The sequence below is a fragment of the Littorina saxatilis genome, linkage group LG2 (genome assembly GCF_037325665.1).
Source record: "Littorina saxatilis isolate snail1 linkage group LG2, US_GU_Lsax_2.0, whole genome shotgun sequence".
Lineage (NCBI taxonomy): Eukaryota > Metazoa > Mollusca > Gastropoda > Littorinimorpha > Littorinidae > Littorina > Littorina saxatilis.
Genome location: NC_090246.1, coordinates 58,859,807 through 58,877,791, shown reverse-complemented (window position 1 = coordinate 58,877,791; position 17,985 = coordinate 58,859,807). Strand labels below are relative to the sequence as shown.

Sequence of the window (17,985 nt, the reverse complement as noted above, 5' to 3'; positions counted from 1 at the left end):
CACAAACAAATATATTTTCATTTCAAAATGAAAATGGGTTCTCTTTGTTAATCGCCTTTTAAACCTTTACAATATCTGGCACAGTCAATCCTTAAACGTGCGTTCATCCCGTATATATAGTCTCTGTTTGGCATTCCAAAATCCATTGTGGAGGGAAATAATACCACTCTCAAGTTTACTTGTGGATAAACACTAAGCTATCGACAAACAGTCACTGGGCGAAAGTGCAAACATACTTGTATGCACAGGTGGTTTGCCCTTCGCAAATTTCATATATATCCAGTCATTAAGCTGGCACCGCTTGCTAAGTACTTGAGCCAGAAAGTCTTTCATAAATGTTTCTATCGGAAAAAGAGAATTACGACCTCTCTGACAAAGACACTCCTCTAAGCCACTTAAGAACCACCCAAATGTAATAAAACTAGTGCCCTTTGTCTTCGTGATAATGCAACCAGACGTGGGTCGGCTGTGCCTCAATTAGGGATCGAATTGTTCCTAAATCGTTTGAAAAGGCCTATGTCCGGTAACTTATGAAGCCGCGAATATAACACCAAATACAACAAAAACAAAAACACAACAAAATTGGCTGTGCACAAGTAAATAATGTCAGTGTCCAATTTATAATGTGTTACGTTCTCTTTGAATAGTTTACACTTTCTCTGTTGGAACGTTGGACTTGAGATTGGGGTAACTTAATTTTTAAAGACAGGTAAACTAGCAAGAAAGTTGTGCGATACGTGTCAAGTGTAGTGTTATGACTCAAAACGTACGACACAAAGAAAAATGGACTGAGTGTGAAGCGATGAGTATCAGCTAGCCTACAAAGCTCTCACTTTCATTTAATTTCTTCACTCAACGGTGACCACTCAACGGGCGGTCTAAGCTCTCTCTCAAAGACCTGTCTTGACACGCCCTTCGCTAAAATCACCGCCTGTAACACTTTGAAAGACACAATCGGCGACAAAACAGACAAAACAAGAAGTCAGAAAACATTCTTACCTGCAGCACCGACATTTTGTTCAATAATCTGGCTACATGGGAGCAATCGAAGGAACACAGACCATAAACACACTTGCACCAGAATCAGGCGGCCTTCCTAGCAGCAGACGCCAAGTGCTCGAGGAGACGATTGCCATGTACTCTACGCATGCGCAGACCGTGTGTGCTTCCGAGTTGCAGACGACACATTTTGCGGCTGATAGGAACAGAGCCAAAACTAAAAAAAGAGCGCAATCCATGCAGTGGCATGCACTATGATTACAGTGGTTACAGAATGTTTGTTGTAACAAGAGACAAACAAGCAAAGCTGGTTTACATTTTCCAAAGTACTGAACCGTTTGTCACGCCCATCAACGATGTCCGTGCACTTCAGTGGTGCCTGAGCGAGCGAGAGGGAAATCAGGTTGGTCAATCGCGCACACTGATGTGACCTAACCAAGCGAGCACTGACAAATTGTTTGTTCTGACTTCAGGATCAAATCTACAGGACTAAGTCTAAGGTTACTTTTTCATTGTTTATCGTTATTTTTGTTTGTTTTGTTTTTTGGTTATTCAAAGAATTACAAATATGATGCCGCATACAATCAATTGAATCAATGCCAATGGAACACAGCAACCTAAGCTTATAAACGCGCTATTAACAAAATGTATGAGATCGGATTTGGCGGGCGACTGCAACGTATGTCAATTGTGAAAGGGGAATAAAAAACAAGTCGCGTAAGGCGAAAATACAATATTTAGTCAAGTAGCTGTCGAACTCACAGAATGAAACTGAACGCCATTTTTCAGCAAGACCGTATACTCGTAGCATCGTCAGTCCACCGCTCATGGCAAAGGCAGTGAAATTGACAAGAAGAGCGGGGTAGTAGTTGCGCTAAGAAGGATAGCACGCTTTTCTGTACCTCTCTTTGTTTTAACTTTCTGAGCGTGTTTTTAATCCAAACATATCATATCTATATGTTTTTGGAATCAGGAACCGACAAGGAATAAGATGAAAGTGGTTTTAAATTGATTTCGAAAAAAACATTTTGATAATAATTTTTATATATTTAATTTTCAGAGCTTGTTTTTAATCCGAATATAACATATTTATATGTTTTTGGAATCAGCAAATGATGGAGAATAAGATAAACGTAAATTTGGATCGTTTTATAAATTTTTATTTTTTTTTACAATTTTCAGATTTTTAATGACCAAAGTCATTAATTAATTTTTAAGCCACCAAGCTGAAATGCAATACCGAAGTCCGGGCTTCGTCGAAGATTACTTGACCAAAATTTCAACCAATTTGGTTGAAAAATGAGGGCGTGACAGTGCCGCCTCAACTTTCACGAAAAGCCGGATATGACGTCATCAAAGACATTTATCAAAAAAATGAAAAAAATGTATGGGGATTTCATACCCAGGAACTCTCATGTCAAATTTCATAAAGATCGGTCCAGTAGTTTAGTCTGAATCGCTCTACACACACACACACACACACACACACACACACGCACAGACAGACACACATACACCACGACCCTCGTTTCGATTCCCCCTCGATGTTAAAATATTTAGTCAAAACTTGACTAAATATAAAAAAGAGAGGGGAAATAGCTACAGCAATACAAATAAAAAAGCAACAACAGAAAGCTTTGTCATTTCAGTGTAGAAATGTTTTACTACATTTTGTAACAACAGAATGCAGGCAATAGTTGATGATGATCATGATGTTGCTGCTGCTGCTGCTTCTGCTACTACTGATAGAGCCAACCAAAACTTCAGCTCGATCTGCCCTTCAGTTCTTCTCCCCCTCCCCAGCCCCCTGTCCTCACTACACCGTCGCACAAGTCATTCCAGCTGATATGACTGAGGTAGAGGGGGGGGGTTGTACTTCAAACACACACACACACATAATAACACACACACACACACACACACACGCACACACACACAGCAACACACACAGCAACACACAAGTATACAATTGTTCAAAGAAATAAACATAAGTAACATACCTTGTGCAGTATGATTAACTACAACATGTACTTGATCAAGAAAACAAGAAAAACTTGATATACAATTATTGAAACAACCGTTATCGCAAAACAAAAGTTCTCTTTGATTAAAAAAAAAAGAGGCGGAAAAAAAACCTGAAAAAAGTTCTTTACCTAAAAAAAACAAAAGAGAAGAAACAAAGACTGAAAGGAAAACAAGACACACAACAAATTTAAAAAGGTAAATCACAAACACACACAAAGTCAAGAAAGAAAGTAAGAAATTTAGATAAATGTTTATAGTTTTCACAAAGAGCAAAAATAAAGACAAAATAGACCAAGGGATGACACGCCCCTTTTTTGCACACTGTTCCTGAACGGTTCAGTTTCAAACAGCTCAAGCTGTAATGTTGATGAGTTCGCTTCAGTTCGATTGATTTTCCTATCGTTTGGTACACCAAACTGGTTATTATTTTCCTGCCTAATACCACGGTAATTAATCATTTATGACGTAGTTTATGTTGTTATCTAGATATTGTCTAATAGGTGATTCACGAAGCAATCGATTTGTCCAAAATAAAAAGAAGAAGCAGTCGACGAATGTTGACCATCGAGTACCGAAGAAGGCTACCAGTAAGTTCGTCACACGGTAGATTCGTCACCGGTCCCGGTAACTTCGCCACACGGTAACTTCGCCACAGTAGTCCGAGCGCGGCTCTCTCTCTCTCTCTCTCTCTCTCTCTCTCTCTCTCTCTCTCTCTCTCTCCCACCTCCTTCCACCCCTCCCTCTGCTCACTGATTGAGTTTCTCTGCCTCCTTGACAGTGAGGTTGGAGTCGTGTGTGTGTGTGTGTTAGTCAGTGAGTGAGTGTGTGTGCGATGGTGTGTGTGAGTGTTTGTGCGTGTGTACGTGTGTGTTTTGGTGAGTGTGTGTGTATGTGCGATGGTGTGTGTGAGTGTTTGTCAGTGCGCCGTGTGTACGTGTGTGTGTCGTGTGTGTGCGTGCGTGTCATGGATGTGGGTGTATGTACGTCCGTGTCTCTCTCTCTCTCTCTCTCCCCCTCTCTCTCTCTCTCTCTCTAAAAAATGTGAATCTTAATCTCTCCCACAAATCAAACATCTGAAAGCATAAGCTCTTTAGCATAACCACCCGCCCACCCCTGCCGGTAACTTCGTCATAGGTGACGAATCTACCGTGTGACGAACTTACTGGTAGCCCCGAAGAAGAACGCAGTCTCAGTCTGTCTGTTGCTTCCGTCTGCTGAGCCAAATAAGAGTTACAATTGCAAGCTTTGTCTTCTCTTCGGTTTTTGAAAGGATTAAAATGATTAATTGTCAGTTTTGCAATGTGCTATTTTGCATAAATATTTGAAATGGGGATGACTGACCTTCATAAACACTCCGCATGGTATTGTGTTAGTACTGTTCATGTGTGTAATCTTGCTCGTGTTGTTTACTTTGAAATGAACATGGTGAAGACATTTCGTATGCTGCGAGAAAGTCAGAGAAGTGAACTACCAAAAGACATTTCGATAAGTATGATAAAAGCTTACTGAGAAATCTAAGATAGATGGGCTCAGTGTAAGTACTGTACCAGTATTATAAATTAGTTCTACCACTTAACTGTATACATTATTTATATTAACAGTAAGAGTAATATTGTATTTTTGATGTAAGTTTCACAATCACAAGGATGTGTGTGTGTGTGTGTGTATGGTACATAGTAGTTATACATAGAGGGCAGAAGTTGCTCATAGTCATAGCGTCATATCACTTCAATATTACTATTATCACTTGTGGATCGAACTACTGTATTTTTTTTTATACCATGACCTTACTGAAGAACATATCTCGCAATCACACACCAATCTTTGTTATGTGATTGTCCAGTGCAGTGCAATACATCATTGTGGATCAGCTTCTGAAGAAACAGTTTTAAACTTTCTGCATTTTAAAGAGGTTTTTAATTTTATTCTGAACTAGTTTTCCCTTGGTGTTGCAGGTTAAAAACACAGAATGCGTGTGACTGAATGAAGGTTGACAATCTCCATCATCACCAGGAAGCATCTGCAATGAGGAAACAATGCTTGTGATGAAGACAAGAACTTTGATGAAAACTGCCTTGTGAATGTGTTTGGCCCTGCAGTGCCGGCATACCAACAGGGAATAAAAGTTGTATGTGTTGGGCCCTGCACTGCTGGGTGAACAGTGTGAAAAGTTGACAGTGATAGCCGCGTCACTATGGACACAGTGCGACCGAAGATTCTGGCCGGAAGGGAGCATCCAGCGTTTAAACATCCACAGCATGCACAGAAAGCGTTTGAACTTCTCAATCAGATGAGAAAGTGAGTGAACTTTTGAGCGTGACGTCGTTGTTTGACCTGGCAAATGCTGTAAATGTAGTTGGCAAGGTTTTCATGTTGAACACTTGCAAAGGTGTCACCTCTGAATGCTTTTACGTTGATGATTATGCCACAAGGAGTTCTGTGTCTGAGATTAAATCTGTCTATTTTTCGTCTTGAGTTCTTTTATTTTAAATCTTGCCTTTTTACATTTAGTCAAGTTTTGACTAAATGTTTTAACGTAGAGGGGGGAATCGAGACGAGGGTCGTGGTGTATGTGCGTGCGTGTGTGTGTGTGTCTGTCTGTGTGTGTGTGTAGAGCGATTCAGACTAAACTACTGGACCGATCGTTATGAAATTTGACATGAGAGTTCCTGGGTATGAAATCCCCATACTTTTTTTTCATTTTTTTGATAAATGTCTTTGATGACGTCATATCCGACTTTTCGTGAAAGTTGAGGCGGCACTGTCACGTCCTCATTTTTCAACCAAATTGGTTGAAATTTTTGTCAAGTAATCTTCGACGAAGCCCAGACTTCGGTATTGCATTTCAGCTGGGTGGCTTAAAAATTACTTAATGACTTTAGTCATTAAAAAACTGAAAATTGTAAAAAAAAATATGTTTTTTATAAAACGATCCAAATTTACATTCATCTTATGCTCCATCATTTTCTGATTCCAAAACCATATAAATATGTTATATTTGGATTAAAAACAAGCTCTGAAAATTAAATATATAAAAATTAATATGAAAATTAAATTTTCGAAATCAATTTAAAAACACTTTCATCTTATTCCTTGTCGGTTCCTGATTCCAAAAACATATAGATATGATATGTTTGGATTAAAAACACGCTCAGAAAGTTAAAACGAAGAGAGGTACAGAAAAGCGTGCTATCCTTCTCAGCGCAAGTACTACCCCGCTCTTCTTGTCAATTTCACTACCTTTGCCGTGAGCGGTGGACTGACGATGCTACGAGTATACGGTCTTGCTGCGTTGCATTGCGTTCAGTTTCATTCTGTGAGTTTGACAGCTACTTGACTAAATGTTGTATTTTCGCCTTACGCGACTTGTTTCTTTTTTTTCTCCCTTTTTTGATAACACTAACATGACTTTTGATTTTTAAATTACTCTGGTGTATTACTGTTAGACCCTTACTGCCATTGCAAAAGGCCACTTGTCAAAAGTTTGAAGTCAAGTTGCTTCTGAAAGTTGTATTTGATTTTTTTTCACTTGCTCTGTCATTTTCAGGTCAGGTTTACTGTGTGATGTGACACTGAAGGTGGGGGGAGTTGAAGTCTCCGCTCATAAAAACATTCTCGCGTCCTGCAGCCAGTATTTTTATGCTATGTTCACGGGAGATCTAGCAGAGTCCAAAGCAGACTGTATCACGCTACAGGAAATAGACCCCAAGGCATTAGCATTGTTGATAGACTTCATCTACACTTCTGAAATTCATGTGACTGAGGAAAATGTTCAAGTAAGTATAGGGTCTGCGGTAAGAACATGTCATTGGTAGATAAAGAATTTTAAAATGCATCTTTGATGTACATTTACCACTATACCGTACCAATTTTGAATGAGACAATTATAAGTAACTTACCAATACATGCACTAGTTAAAGATGCAGGAAATGTTACAGTGGCCTCTTCAGGGGATTGGAGTCACAGTATGTTGAGATAATTTGAAATAGAGAAATGAAGTTTTATTTAAATTTAAAGATTTGTGAATTGTGGACTTTGTGAATTTTTATTCAAAGTTTGTTGTAATACCAGATAAACAACAAGCTGTGTGTCTTGGTACTTCATGACGTAGTATGTTGAGGTTTTATAATTTACCCTGGCTCATCCATTTTTCATCTCAAGCCGATCATGATTATCTGAATAAGCTATGTATTATGTAAAACATTGTAAATTCAGCTGTAATTTACACTTCAGGGGTGGGACTTTTCCGCGGATTTCCGCGGACACAACTTACGAATTCCGCTGGAGTAATCTATTTTTCCGCGTCCCATTTCATCACAGTATCTATAACTTGTTGACTGAATGATATGGAGAGAAGTGAAGATGGAACAGAACACTAGAGGCTTGAGAGTTAAATTGTGCTGACTGAAAACTCTTGATAACTAATAGTCATTTTGAGCTTCAATGCATTGGGGCGTCACTTGGATCATACTATTGCCAGTATTGGATTATGGATACATGGTTCATTACGTAAATATGCACCATTACAATGTTACCATTGTTGTGTGAAAGTGTTTTTTTTCTTTGGTTGGGTGGGTTGTTGGGTTGGTTTTTTTTTTTGGGGGGGGGGGGGGGGGGAGGAGAATTGTCTTTTTTACCTAATCCAAGCGAGTTGAATTTTAGTCTCAGAATGCACCAGATTGCACAGATTTTAATGTACCATTTCCTATTTTTTCATCACAAGAGAGTCCCACCCCTGACACTTACTGAAACTAAAATTTCACAGTTTTTGTGATCTCCTAATCAGTTGGCTTCTTGTTTATTGACCCCTAAAAAGTTACATATTAGTAAAAACAAAACATGTCGTGTTCAAAAATGATGTCCGTGTGTGTTTGTTTGTTTACTATGTATCTTTCTGCCGCCCATCAATGCTGTTGGTGCATTTGTTGATTGAGCGTGACTTGTTATTACTTATTTATGTTTCTATTAGTATTAAGAAACATGATACATGAAATATATATTTTTGTGAGCAAGCTGAATAGGCATATTATTTTAGATGTTGATGATATTTAATTTTTCTTCTTTGATTTTTTCAGACGTTATTGCCAGCAGCAAACATTTTACAAATCACAGAGGTGCGTGATGCCTGCTGTGAATTTCTGCAGTCTCAGCTTCACCCGTCCAACTGCATTGGGATCTGCGACTTTGCTGATCTTCATGCTTGTGCTGACTTGCTCAACTACTCCCTAACATACATCGAACAACATTTCACGTAAGAATTCTGTTTTTCTCTTTTGATTAAAGAATTAATAGAAGCTAAACTGATGGCAAAGTAAATTGGTAATTTGATAGGCAATACTTTAGGCAGGCGTTTTCGCTCAAATGTAGTTGAAGTTGTTGTTGTTGTAATAGTGGTGGTTGGTTTGAAAGAACTAGAACATGGATCCACAATTTTAATCTTCATGATTGTGATTTCGGTCTTTGAGTACTGTGATTTTATTCTCTTTGTATGGAATGAAGAGTGCTTTTACTTTGCAAATCACTGCAGTAGTGTCAGTGCTCTCTTTTTGAGAAGAATTTGTGTGTGACATTTCTTCATGTCCTTTGCAGGGAGGTAGTACACTATGATGAGTTTTTGTCGCTAAGTGCAGAGCGTGTGGCCAAGTTGATATCCAGTGACAGGCTCACAGTCTCTTGTGAAGAACAGGTGAGTTATCCTTCATGTGCAGTTGAGGATATTCATGTTGTAGGCCAGATTGAGTCATTCTTTTTGGCCTTATGCTGTGAATTATGTGAGATACTTTGTCCCGCAGTATTGTACCAGGAGGCACTAAAAACAACAGTGGTTATTGCCCCTGCCTGTGAGATTTTGGATGCATACTTTCTGAGTGAATAGCCTTGGAGTGTTGTGTTGTATGAGAAAGATCAAGAGAACTACTCTTATCCCCCCTGATGTAAACAAACTAAACTTGCACTCTTGCGATCTGCAACTTAACCCCAATCGAAAGACATTAGGGCAAGATAGTTACAGCGTATTTGTGAGTGTCATGTTGTTGCTTGGGATGAGGGAGGAAGGGGAGGGATGCACTAAAGTGCACAAAAGGAGGGGGTAGCTGGTAACAGAGATTGTAGCACACTTTTCTCTAAAGTCTTTTTATACAGAACGAAGAAAGAGAGGGGAGGGGTGGGCAGTGTAAATGAAATGGAAAAGGGAAGGGTGGTAGTACTGTTCACTCTCCAGTCTCTTAGCGAAGAAAGGATAAAGGGGAGAGGGCATGGAAGGGGAGGAAGACGGTAGGTGGTCAGTGGAGGCAATCTAGAAAAAAGACGGGGAAGCTAACAGGGTGAAATGAGGTGAGGGAGGGGGTCTGTGGCCAAGTGGTAGAGGGGAGAAGGAGAGGGTAGCTTTTGACTTCCGTCCTGTGACAACCTGAGGCCCTAGTGGCAATTACTTGACCCATCCTGGGGAATCTTTTTTTCTTCTTTTATGATTTCATAATCTCATTTCTGATAATGTAACTGCTTCACCAGGTTTATGAAGCTGTGATGTCATGGGTCAACCATGACCTTCAGAACAGAGAAGATCGACTGGAGAGCCTCCTGGAGCATGTTCGCTTGCCGCTGATGTCGCAGGATTACATTGTTCAGCGGGTGGAGGAGGAGCCCCTCATCAAGGGCAACTCTCGCTGCAAAGACTTTCTCATTGAAGCCATGAAGTATCACCTGCTCAAGCTGGACCAAAAAGTCTTGTACAAAACGCCTCGCACACAGCCACGCAATCCCATCGGCCTTCCAAAAGTAATAATTGCTTTGCATAATCAATGTCTATCTGACATAAATATAGTATTTATAAATATACTTATTATGAGAGGACCTACAAGGAGACGCACAGAACTGAGTGGCTCAGTGTTATTTAATTATCACTCTCTCTGTTGTTGTTCTTGTCACTGTTTAAGAATTTAAGAAGCTTTTTAACAACTTGTTGGTCCCTCTGGAAAAAAAATCAGGTTCTAGATGAGCTTGTAAACTGAAACTGCGAAAGTATACCACAGCCTTTGAGGTTCTGATGATGGACAAGCTTGATAGGAGATCAATACATTGTGCTTTCTCTTTTGCAGGTTTTGTTGGTGGTGGGTGGTCAGGCACCAAAAGCTATTCGCAGTGTAGAATGTTACGATTTCACAGAAGACAAGTGGCACCAGCTGGCTGAGATGCCATCCAGAAGATGCAGATGTGGTATGTTTCTTACTTTTCCCATCGTGTCTAACAATTTAAAGTGGAAAGTATGCTGTTGTGAAAGGATTGAGCTGTGAGAGATCTTTGTATAGGCAGGAATGCAGTTTTGTCTTATCTCTGATGTTAAGTTAAACTAAATGCATACACAGTTTACGTCTATGTTGTTTCTGTCTTTAAGTCAGTCTGTCTGTCACAGTCAGTCAGCCCCGGTCTGTCTGCTCTGTATGATCATTTACATTAGGATTTTGTGAAGATATTTTTAGCAAATTCAGTTACCTTCAAACCACTCAAAACCAAGGCCCCTTGTACTAGGTGGATGATATGTGTGCCTTGCGTAGATTTTGTAAACGTTTTGTGATCTGTTTTAATCACATTATCACTCTAGCTATGCAATCAGTACTGGATGTTTGCCTTCCCAGAAAGTCAGTATTCCATGTAAGCTTTTGGACTGAATCAGTTTGAGACATGCACTTTGTGAGTGTCAGTGAAAACAGTTACCAGTTTATGAGACATGTCATTTGTAACCATTGATCTTTTCCCAGGACTGGCAGTTTTGAACGGCCTGGTGTACGCAGTGGGAGGGTTCAACGGTTCACTGCGAGTGCGTAGTATAGATGTGTATGACCCGCTGTCTGATACCTGGAACTCCTGCCCGAGCATGGAAGCCAGGCGGAGCACTCTGGGTGTCGCTGTTCTCAATGGTCTCATCTTCGCTGTGGGAGGATTTGATGGATCGACAGGTGTGTGTTGCCGCTTTGTCATGTAGACTTCTGTTTCAAAATCTTAGCACCTTGTTAATGAATAAAAAAAACCAAGAAAGGTTAATTATTGAAGTGTTTAAATAAGAACAAAACCAAACCTTCAGAAGAACCTCGACCTATCAGCCTTTAAAGGGGACAAAAAAGAGACAGAACAGACAAAAATAGCTGATGCTGTGACTTATCTTAGAATGTGACTGGGATGACAAGAAGATGGTTGAAGCCATGAAATAAGCAAAGACGCGGATCAGAAAAATGCGTGACAGAAGACCGAGGCATGAGAACAACACTTGATATTGTATAAAATCATACGTACAGTGGAACCCCCATTTGAAGACCCCCCAATTTAAGACTCCTCCCTTTTAAGGTCCTGCTTTTTGAGATTTTCTGTAACCTGTGTAAATGTACCCCCATTTTAAGACTCCCTCCTTGTTGAGGCCTGATTTGTTCAGATTTTCTGTAACCTGTGTAAATGTACCCCCATTTTAAGACTCCCTCCTTGTTCAGGCCTGATTTGTTCAGATTTTCTGTAACCTGTGTAAATGTACCCCCATTTTAAGACTCCCTCCTTGTTCAGGCCTGATTTGTTCGGATTTTCTGTAACCTGTGTAAATGTACCCCCATTTTAAGACTCCCTCCTTGTTGAGGCCTGATTTGTTTAGATTTTCTGTAACCTGTGTAAATGTACCCCCATTTTAAGACTCCCTCCTTGTTGAGGCCTGATTTGTTCAGATTTTGAAAGGTTGTAAAAGGGGGGTTCCAGTGTATTATGTTTGGTTTGTGCTTGGACTGAAATGAGTATGCTGTGTGTAGGACTGGATTCAGCAGAGTACTTTGATCCAAGAGCAGGGGAGTGGAAGACCATTGCCTCCATGAGTGTGAGACGCAGCAGTGTTGGTGTAGGAGTGGTTGGTGGTAAGTCATTTATTTTGAGTGAAAGTCATTCAGTTACCTGTGATGTTCAAAACCTAAACAAATAAGAACCAGATGACAGGTAACAAAAGTAATCTGTGAAGGTATGACACTGGTTTTACTTTATATTTCAATCTTTTGTTTAAATAGATTTTACATGGACTCTTCTGTGCTTTGTTATCAAAATAGATGTTAACCTGACGTGAGGGCCTTAAAACTGAAAGTAGGCTTCAATCAAAATTAGATTTCTGTGAAACTAACCAGCAGTCTGGGGACTCAATCATTACATGCATACATGAGACAATGATATTACTGTACACTTTCAGGTATGCTATATGCGGTTGGAGGGTATGATGGAGCATCAAGGCAATGCCTGAGTTCTGTGGAAAGTTACAACCCTCTCTGTGATGCCTGGATGACAGTGTCTGAAATGTCTTGCAGGCGCAGCGGAGCAGGTATGTTGAAGTTACCCTTCCCGCTTTTGAGGTGGTGAAGACTCATAGTGAAATATAGCATCTCTTAAAATGTATGTCACTGTTTGTTGTTTTTTGTTGTAGAGTTTGTTTGTTTTGCAATTGTATTTCATATGATTTATCAATCTGTGTTTGTTATGATTTGTTTGTGTGGATATTCATCATGCAAGTTAACAATTTGCATAGGCCAATCTATTAATACATGTATTAGTTGTGTTTTTTTCAAATGATGAGATTTTCATTAAATCTTTGCTCGTTAACTTAGGAACCATTCCTTAGTGTTACTGCTACCCATGGACAAATTACCCAGGATGTCAGTTACTTTTGGTAGTAATTAACGTGTATTGGTCAGAAATCGTGTGAACTGTGTCCCCTGGATGTCGGAAAATAGTAACCTTCCTTGCAAAGTCTGCAAAATCGAATTTTGTCTGTTTTAATGAAAACAATTTTTGAAGGGTCCAAAAAAATGTTCCAGAGTCGGGAGGAAAAAGTTGGCTCAGTGGAGGAATCGGAAACACAGAACTTTTGGGTGTGGGTGCCTAATGTGATGAATGTTATGACAGGTGTGGGGGTGGTGGATAACTTGCTGTATGCAGTGGGAGGTCATGATGGCCCTCTAGTCAGGAAGAGCGTGGAAATGTTCAACCTCGACACCAACTGCTGGTCACAGGTGGCTGACATGCATACCTGTCGCAGAAATGCAGGTGGGTGTATTTATTTTGGCACACTAATCAATATGAGGCTTATATCGCGCGTATTCCGTGGGTACAGTTATAAGCGCAGGGATTTTTTTTAAATTTGTTTTTAAATTATTTTTTTTTTTATGCAATTTATATCGCGCACATATTCAAGGCGCAGGGATTATTTATGACACATGTGCGCACCCTTCACATTAATGCTTGAGTAAGTTATAATGAAGAGCTTGTGACTTCCGTCTTTTGTTAGTTTTATTAGTGGCAACGTGCAGGTGGTTTATTGGGCCAGTTATGGCGTGTTTGTTTGTTGTTTCCAGTTTGGTTTATTTTGACCTCATTTTGTGGGAGCTGCATCATTTCTTCAAATTCTTAGGCTTCTCGTCTTTTTGATCTTGTTGCACATGACATGAGTTATATCCCCTGTGTTCTTCAATGTATAGTTTTACAGCATTTGACAGGCAGTAAGCTTCTGGAAAGGAGAGTAGCATTTTTGTATATATTTGGTTGTATTTTGAATGCAGTGAATATAAACATAAACAACTCTATTATTTTGAATGAGAATTTTATTTGTAGTTAAGACTCACTTTATTTTTAACAGGTGTGGTAGCAACAGGAGGCTGCCTGTACGTGGTGGGAGGGGATGACGGGTCGTCCAACCTGGGGTCAGTGGAGATGTATGACCCCAAGATCAACACCTGGACCATGCTCAACTGCACCATGATGACCAAGCGCAGTTATGCTGGGGTGGCTGTCATAGAGAAACCCTCAGTATAGCACTTCCACTGACCCATTTGTTCCGACATAACAGATACTTAAACGTATGGCCATAGTCAGATTTTTCACAGGGTCTGTTCATTTCAAGTGCATGTAGTTTCTGTCAAACTATCTGTCAAGCAGATTCTCCCACGCAACTTGAAACTTTTCCATTGGAACTCGTACAGAACCTGAGAACTAGAGACAACCAAAATTCAGTTCAAACAATATGTATTGAGACAGTATAACATTTCCTGACAGACAGGACTGTAGTGACATGTTGTGATGTACAAGGCTGCTATATATTTTCATAAAAAGGAGTTATTTTTCGGCCAATGGTTATGAGAAATTACAGAATTGTGCAGAATACGTATGACTTTTTTTTAAAGAATTTATTTGCATTCTTTTTGCAACAAACTGAGAAGTACATGAGTTATCAATTTTAATGGGTTCTTCAGTCGATGTTATGATGAGAAGAGAGCCTAGGGGGAGGCATTGTATGAACCCAGTTTAAGAGCAAGATTTTGTGTCCTAGTAACTGCCTTCAGGTACACAAACAAGGGAAGCAACTCAGCAGAAATGACTCAACCCAACCATCACTAGAAATGCCCTTTTTTTTGCCTGTTTTACATTTGATTGAACTTTTAGAACACTTTATTTTGCAAAGAAAAGGCAGTCCTCTTGCTTGATAGCATTATTTCTAACAAGAATCATATATGGTATAACTTTGGAAGCTACGTTAGGGCCTTTTTTCCTGTGTCTTATTCCTATAAATGTTCAGGATTCAAATAGCTCTCTTACCTATCACCATGATTATGTCCACACAAAAAATGTTGGTACTTTCTGTTTTGTCACAATTTTAAGTACACTTGGATGAGGCAGTATGTGACTTACTTGCATCAGTTTTGTTTTAATGGAGTAGCATTATCAAGATTCTTAAATTGGTCTTCATCTTCACAGTAAATTTTATCAGAGCACTAGATAGAACACTGCTATTTTCATATGCTGTAAGTTTGAGGTGCTGTACAGTGAGAAGATTTATTGCCTTTACTGCAGATGCTTTTTCCTAGTTCCCGCAGTGGGGCACTGCGGTTATGAAATTAAAGGCCCCTCCTGTTTTTGGAACCGCAGGAGCTTTCTAGTTTGCTGTTAGGTAGATTTTTGGTTCCTCTTTCCTGTCATGCTCTCTTTTTCTTCATGAATTCTTTTCTTTTTTCTGCCTTCTTGCTCATTCACCTGTATTTTTTCCAAAAATCTCTTCTCTTGCCGCTTGTCTTGCGATTCATGTATAGTTTAATCTGTTAGTGTTCTGATGTAAGTCCAGCAGTAGATAGGTTAAGCCTATTTTAACATACTGGAAACTGGTAATCTTCCAGTAGGTATTAATTTAGTTTTACTAAAGCCTGCTGGGACACAAGTAATGGGTTAGTGCATTTGTAAACAGGAATCGCTTGACAAGTGGCCCCCTTCATCCCCCCCTTCCTCGTCCTGATATGGCTCTGCGTAGTCGGCTGGACGTTAAGCAACAAATAAACAAACAAACAAACAAACAGTTCTCCTAGTCATAGTTCTCCCAATCACATTTCTGGGTTTGTGCAAGATGTGTATGGTAAAGAATGTGATGGGATTTTTCAATGCCAGCAGCAGTCGGATCAGCTCAAAGTCCAGATATTTTTGTACTCACCAGTTTAGGTCTACCCTTACCATGTCTTCAGTCTCTCACCACCGCCTCCTCCCCCCTGCCACATTCCCTCCAGCTACACCCCATCCCATTCAAGTACAACAAAGCTTTGAGAGGGTTATTATTTTGTCAAATGTATGTCTGAACAAAACTACTGTGAATGTTTGCTGGGAAAGGTGCTGATTCAAACGGTTTGGCTGTAAGATGAAGAGTGTATTTTCGTATTGTATGGTTTAGTTTGATTAACGTAAAGTTAAACACTACAGCATAGTTAACATCATGAAGAAACGTACACAGTGTAATAGTGTAAAAAAATGAATGGGGGGGGGGGGGGGGGGGGGGGGGGGCCGTATTGATTGATTTTACTTTTCTATTGTGATATGAAATGATGTTTTTTCTTGTTGCATACATGTGTCAGCTGATTCTTCTTTTGTTTTTCTGTGTTGAATTCTTAAGCAGAGACAATGTGTATTGTATGTGAGAGCAAGTGTTCTGTAAAGTATGTTGAATTTATACGGAATGAATTTGGGCATTGCATGTGGATAATGTGCATGATGTGATTGAATATGAATGGATGAGTGACGATCTTTATTCCAGTTTGGTTGATTTTATTTATTTCATTTCCCTGTAGGCTTGACACTATGTATACATGTGGAAGGACATGGCAAAGGTATGTCATGTGTTTTAAATTCAAATGATAAACAATGTTCGTCATCTTAAAAATCAGATTAACTATCTTTTTGTTTGTTGTTGTGAATGCTTTAGAGTGTCGTTTTAGATTGTTGCCAAGGATCTGTGTCAGTCCATTTAGGAGTTTTGTTTGCTTTTTGCCTTTAGGAAAGCAATACTGATATTCAGCACTCCACCTAGGAAAGCACTGTTTGAATATTTTGGTATGTATTTTAGAATCAACAATAGTACTTTGTGTTGCACTAGTAGGACATTTGTGTATGCAGGTGGAAGTGTGTGTGTGTATGTGAGTGTGTGGTTGTGTGATTTTAAGTCTGCTACTGCTGTGTTGGGAGCAAGCATTTGTGAGGTTGTGCAACATCTTGTCCTTGGACCATTCTGAGCTTCTTGTGATATTTTTGTGCATTTACTTGGCATGTTTGTGTTTTGTTTGAATGAGACACATGTATTAAAAACAGTGATGCTGAATCATACAGACTTCATAAAAAATATAATTTCAAAATAAAGAAGACTCTTCACGGTATCTAACAAGTTTTGTACAAATGAAGCGAAGGTATCTGTCCTTGACAAGGGACTTTTTTTTTAATAAAATGGAAAGATGTCAAAGATGAGAGGTTTGACATCATTCAGGACAGTGTTGGAGAACTTCCACCATGGAATTCAAAAGTAAGCAACAGCTAGTACATGAAAAGATAGAATCTTGAAGATCATGCATTGCTCACATTGAACTGTTTGCATGCTCATTTTCAAAGGCTGCCTTCCTTCAGATCTTCAGCGAATGGATGCGCATGGGTAGGCTGGATTTTGTATGCTTTGAATGAGATACTGCTAGTACATCCACTAGTGCTATATCGGTGAACATGAAGAATGTGTGCCCATTTGTTTTGTGATGCTTTACATGAGTTGTGAAATAAAAGCCATATGTGTCCACCTAACCTGACTGTGTGTGTGTGTGTTTGTATACAGTGTGTGTGTATTAGTACTTGTGTGTGTGTGTGTGTCTAAGGAGAGTGCAGAATACACTTAAAATACAATTATACCTCCCCGGAGAGCCCACTACAGACACTCATATAAAATATAAGACAATCATGCACAACTCTCATTAAAAAAAAGAAGTAACAACAGCAAAACCTAAAATGAATTTAAAAATAAAACTTGCATCAAAAGTAACACGTACCCCAGAAGGCTCAGGGGTTTTCTGATGTTCCGTCTCAGGGAAGTGTATCATTCTGCTTAGGGTCTGTCATTCTGGAACATATGAGCCCAATTTCTCCTGATTTAAAATTGTGTGTGTGCAAAATTCGTATTCTGCAAACAGGATTTTTTTTGTAATGATCTTACGGATTATTTTGGATGAAACTGGAGCTCTGGTCAGTTTTGCTTTTTCTTTCTTCTTTCTCTCTCTCTCCCTACAAAGCAATGATTTTTTTTTATTCTCTCTCTCTCTCTCTCTCTCTCTCTCTCTCTCTCTCTCTCTCTCTCTCTCTCTCTCTCTCTCTCTCTCTCTTATTCTGGTGCGTTCCTTTGGAATTCACTACCTGTAAATATCAAGTCATGTCTGTCATTATTTTCTTTTAAAAGACAGCTCCGAAAGCACCTCTCTAACGACTAAGTCGGTGTACACTTTGTGCGAGTGTGTGTGAGGATGTGTAAAAGAGAAAGTGTATAGTATGCTTCCATTAACAAGCACACTTTTGAATTTTTAATTTTTATTTTGTTCTACCTTTTCCTATTGTTTTTTTTTTAAATTGTTTTTTAAATTTTTTTATTCTTCATATTTGTTC

General features: G+C 39.3%; 2 protein-coding genes across 9 annotated transcripts in view; one reads left to right on the top strand and one right to left on the bottom strand.

The window, feature by feature from the left end:
* LOC138959382 (serine/arginine repetitive matrix protein 2-like) overlaps nt 1-1,127 on the bottom strand; it is a 41,030-nt gene extending 39,903 nt beyond the window's left edge. For all 8 annotated transcript variants that reach the window (XM_070330823.1, XM_070330822.1, XM_070330826.1 and 5 more), the window contains exon 1: nt 1,000-1,127. In XM_070330823.1, the coding sequence (XP_070186924.1) occupies nt 1,000-1,014 (15 nt within the window). In that variant the 5' untranslated portion in view covers nt 1,015-1,127. The remainder of the gene's footprint in view (nt 1-999) is intronic.
* A 2,266-nt stretch (nt 1,128-3,393) lies between these two features.
* Nucleotides 3,394-15,813, top strand: LOC138959390 (kelch-like protein 2). The gene is made up of 12 exons (XM_070330854.1): nt 3,394-3,470; nt 4,980-5,322; nt 6,572-6,800; nt 8,100-8,275; nt 8,614-8,710; nt 9,535-9,801; nt 10,122-10,239; nt 10,782-10,979; nt 11,811-11,912; nt 12,236-12,364; nt 12,946-13,086; nt 13,676-15,813. Exons 2-12 carry the CDS (start codon nt 5,219-5,221, stop codon nt 13,849-13,851), a joined length of 1,737 nt encoding a protein of 578 aa, XP_070186955.1. The 5' UTR covers nt 3,394-3,470; nt 4,980-5,218; the 3' UTR covers nt 13,852-15,813.
* The last annotated feature ends 2,172 nt before the right edge of the window (nt 15,814-17,985 follow it).

Coding starts and splice junctions, on each gene's coding strand:
- LOC138959390 (XM_070330854.1), top strand. CDS start 5,219: ATGGACACAGTGCGACCGAAGATTCTGGCCGGAAGGGAGCATCCAGCG. Junction 9,802..10,121: donor ATCCCATCGGCCTTCCAAAA/GTAATAATTGCT, acceptor TCTCTTTTGCAG/GTTTTGTTGGTGGTGGGTGG. Junction 10,980..11,810: donor AGGATTTGATGGATCGACAG/GTGTGTGTTGCC, acceptor TGCTGTGTGTAG/GACTGGATTCAGCAGAGTAC.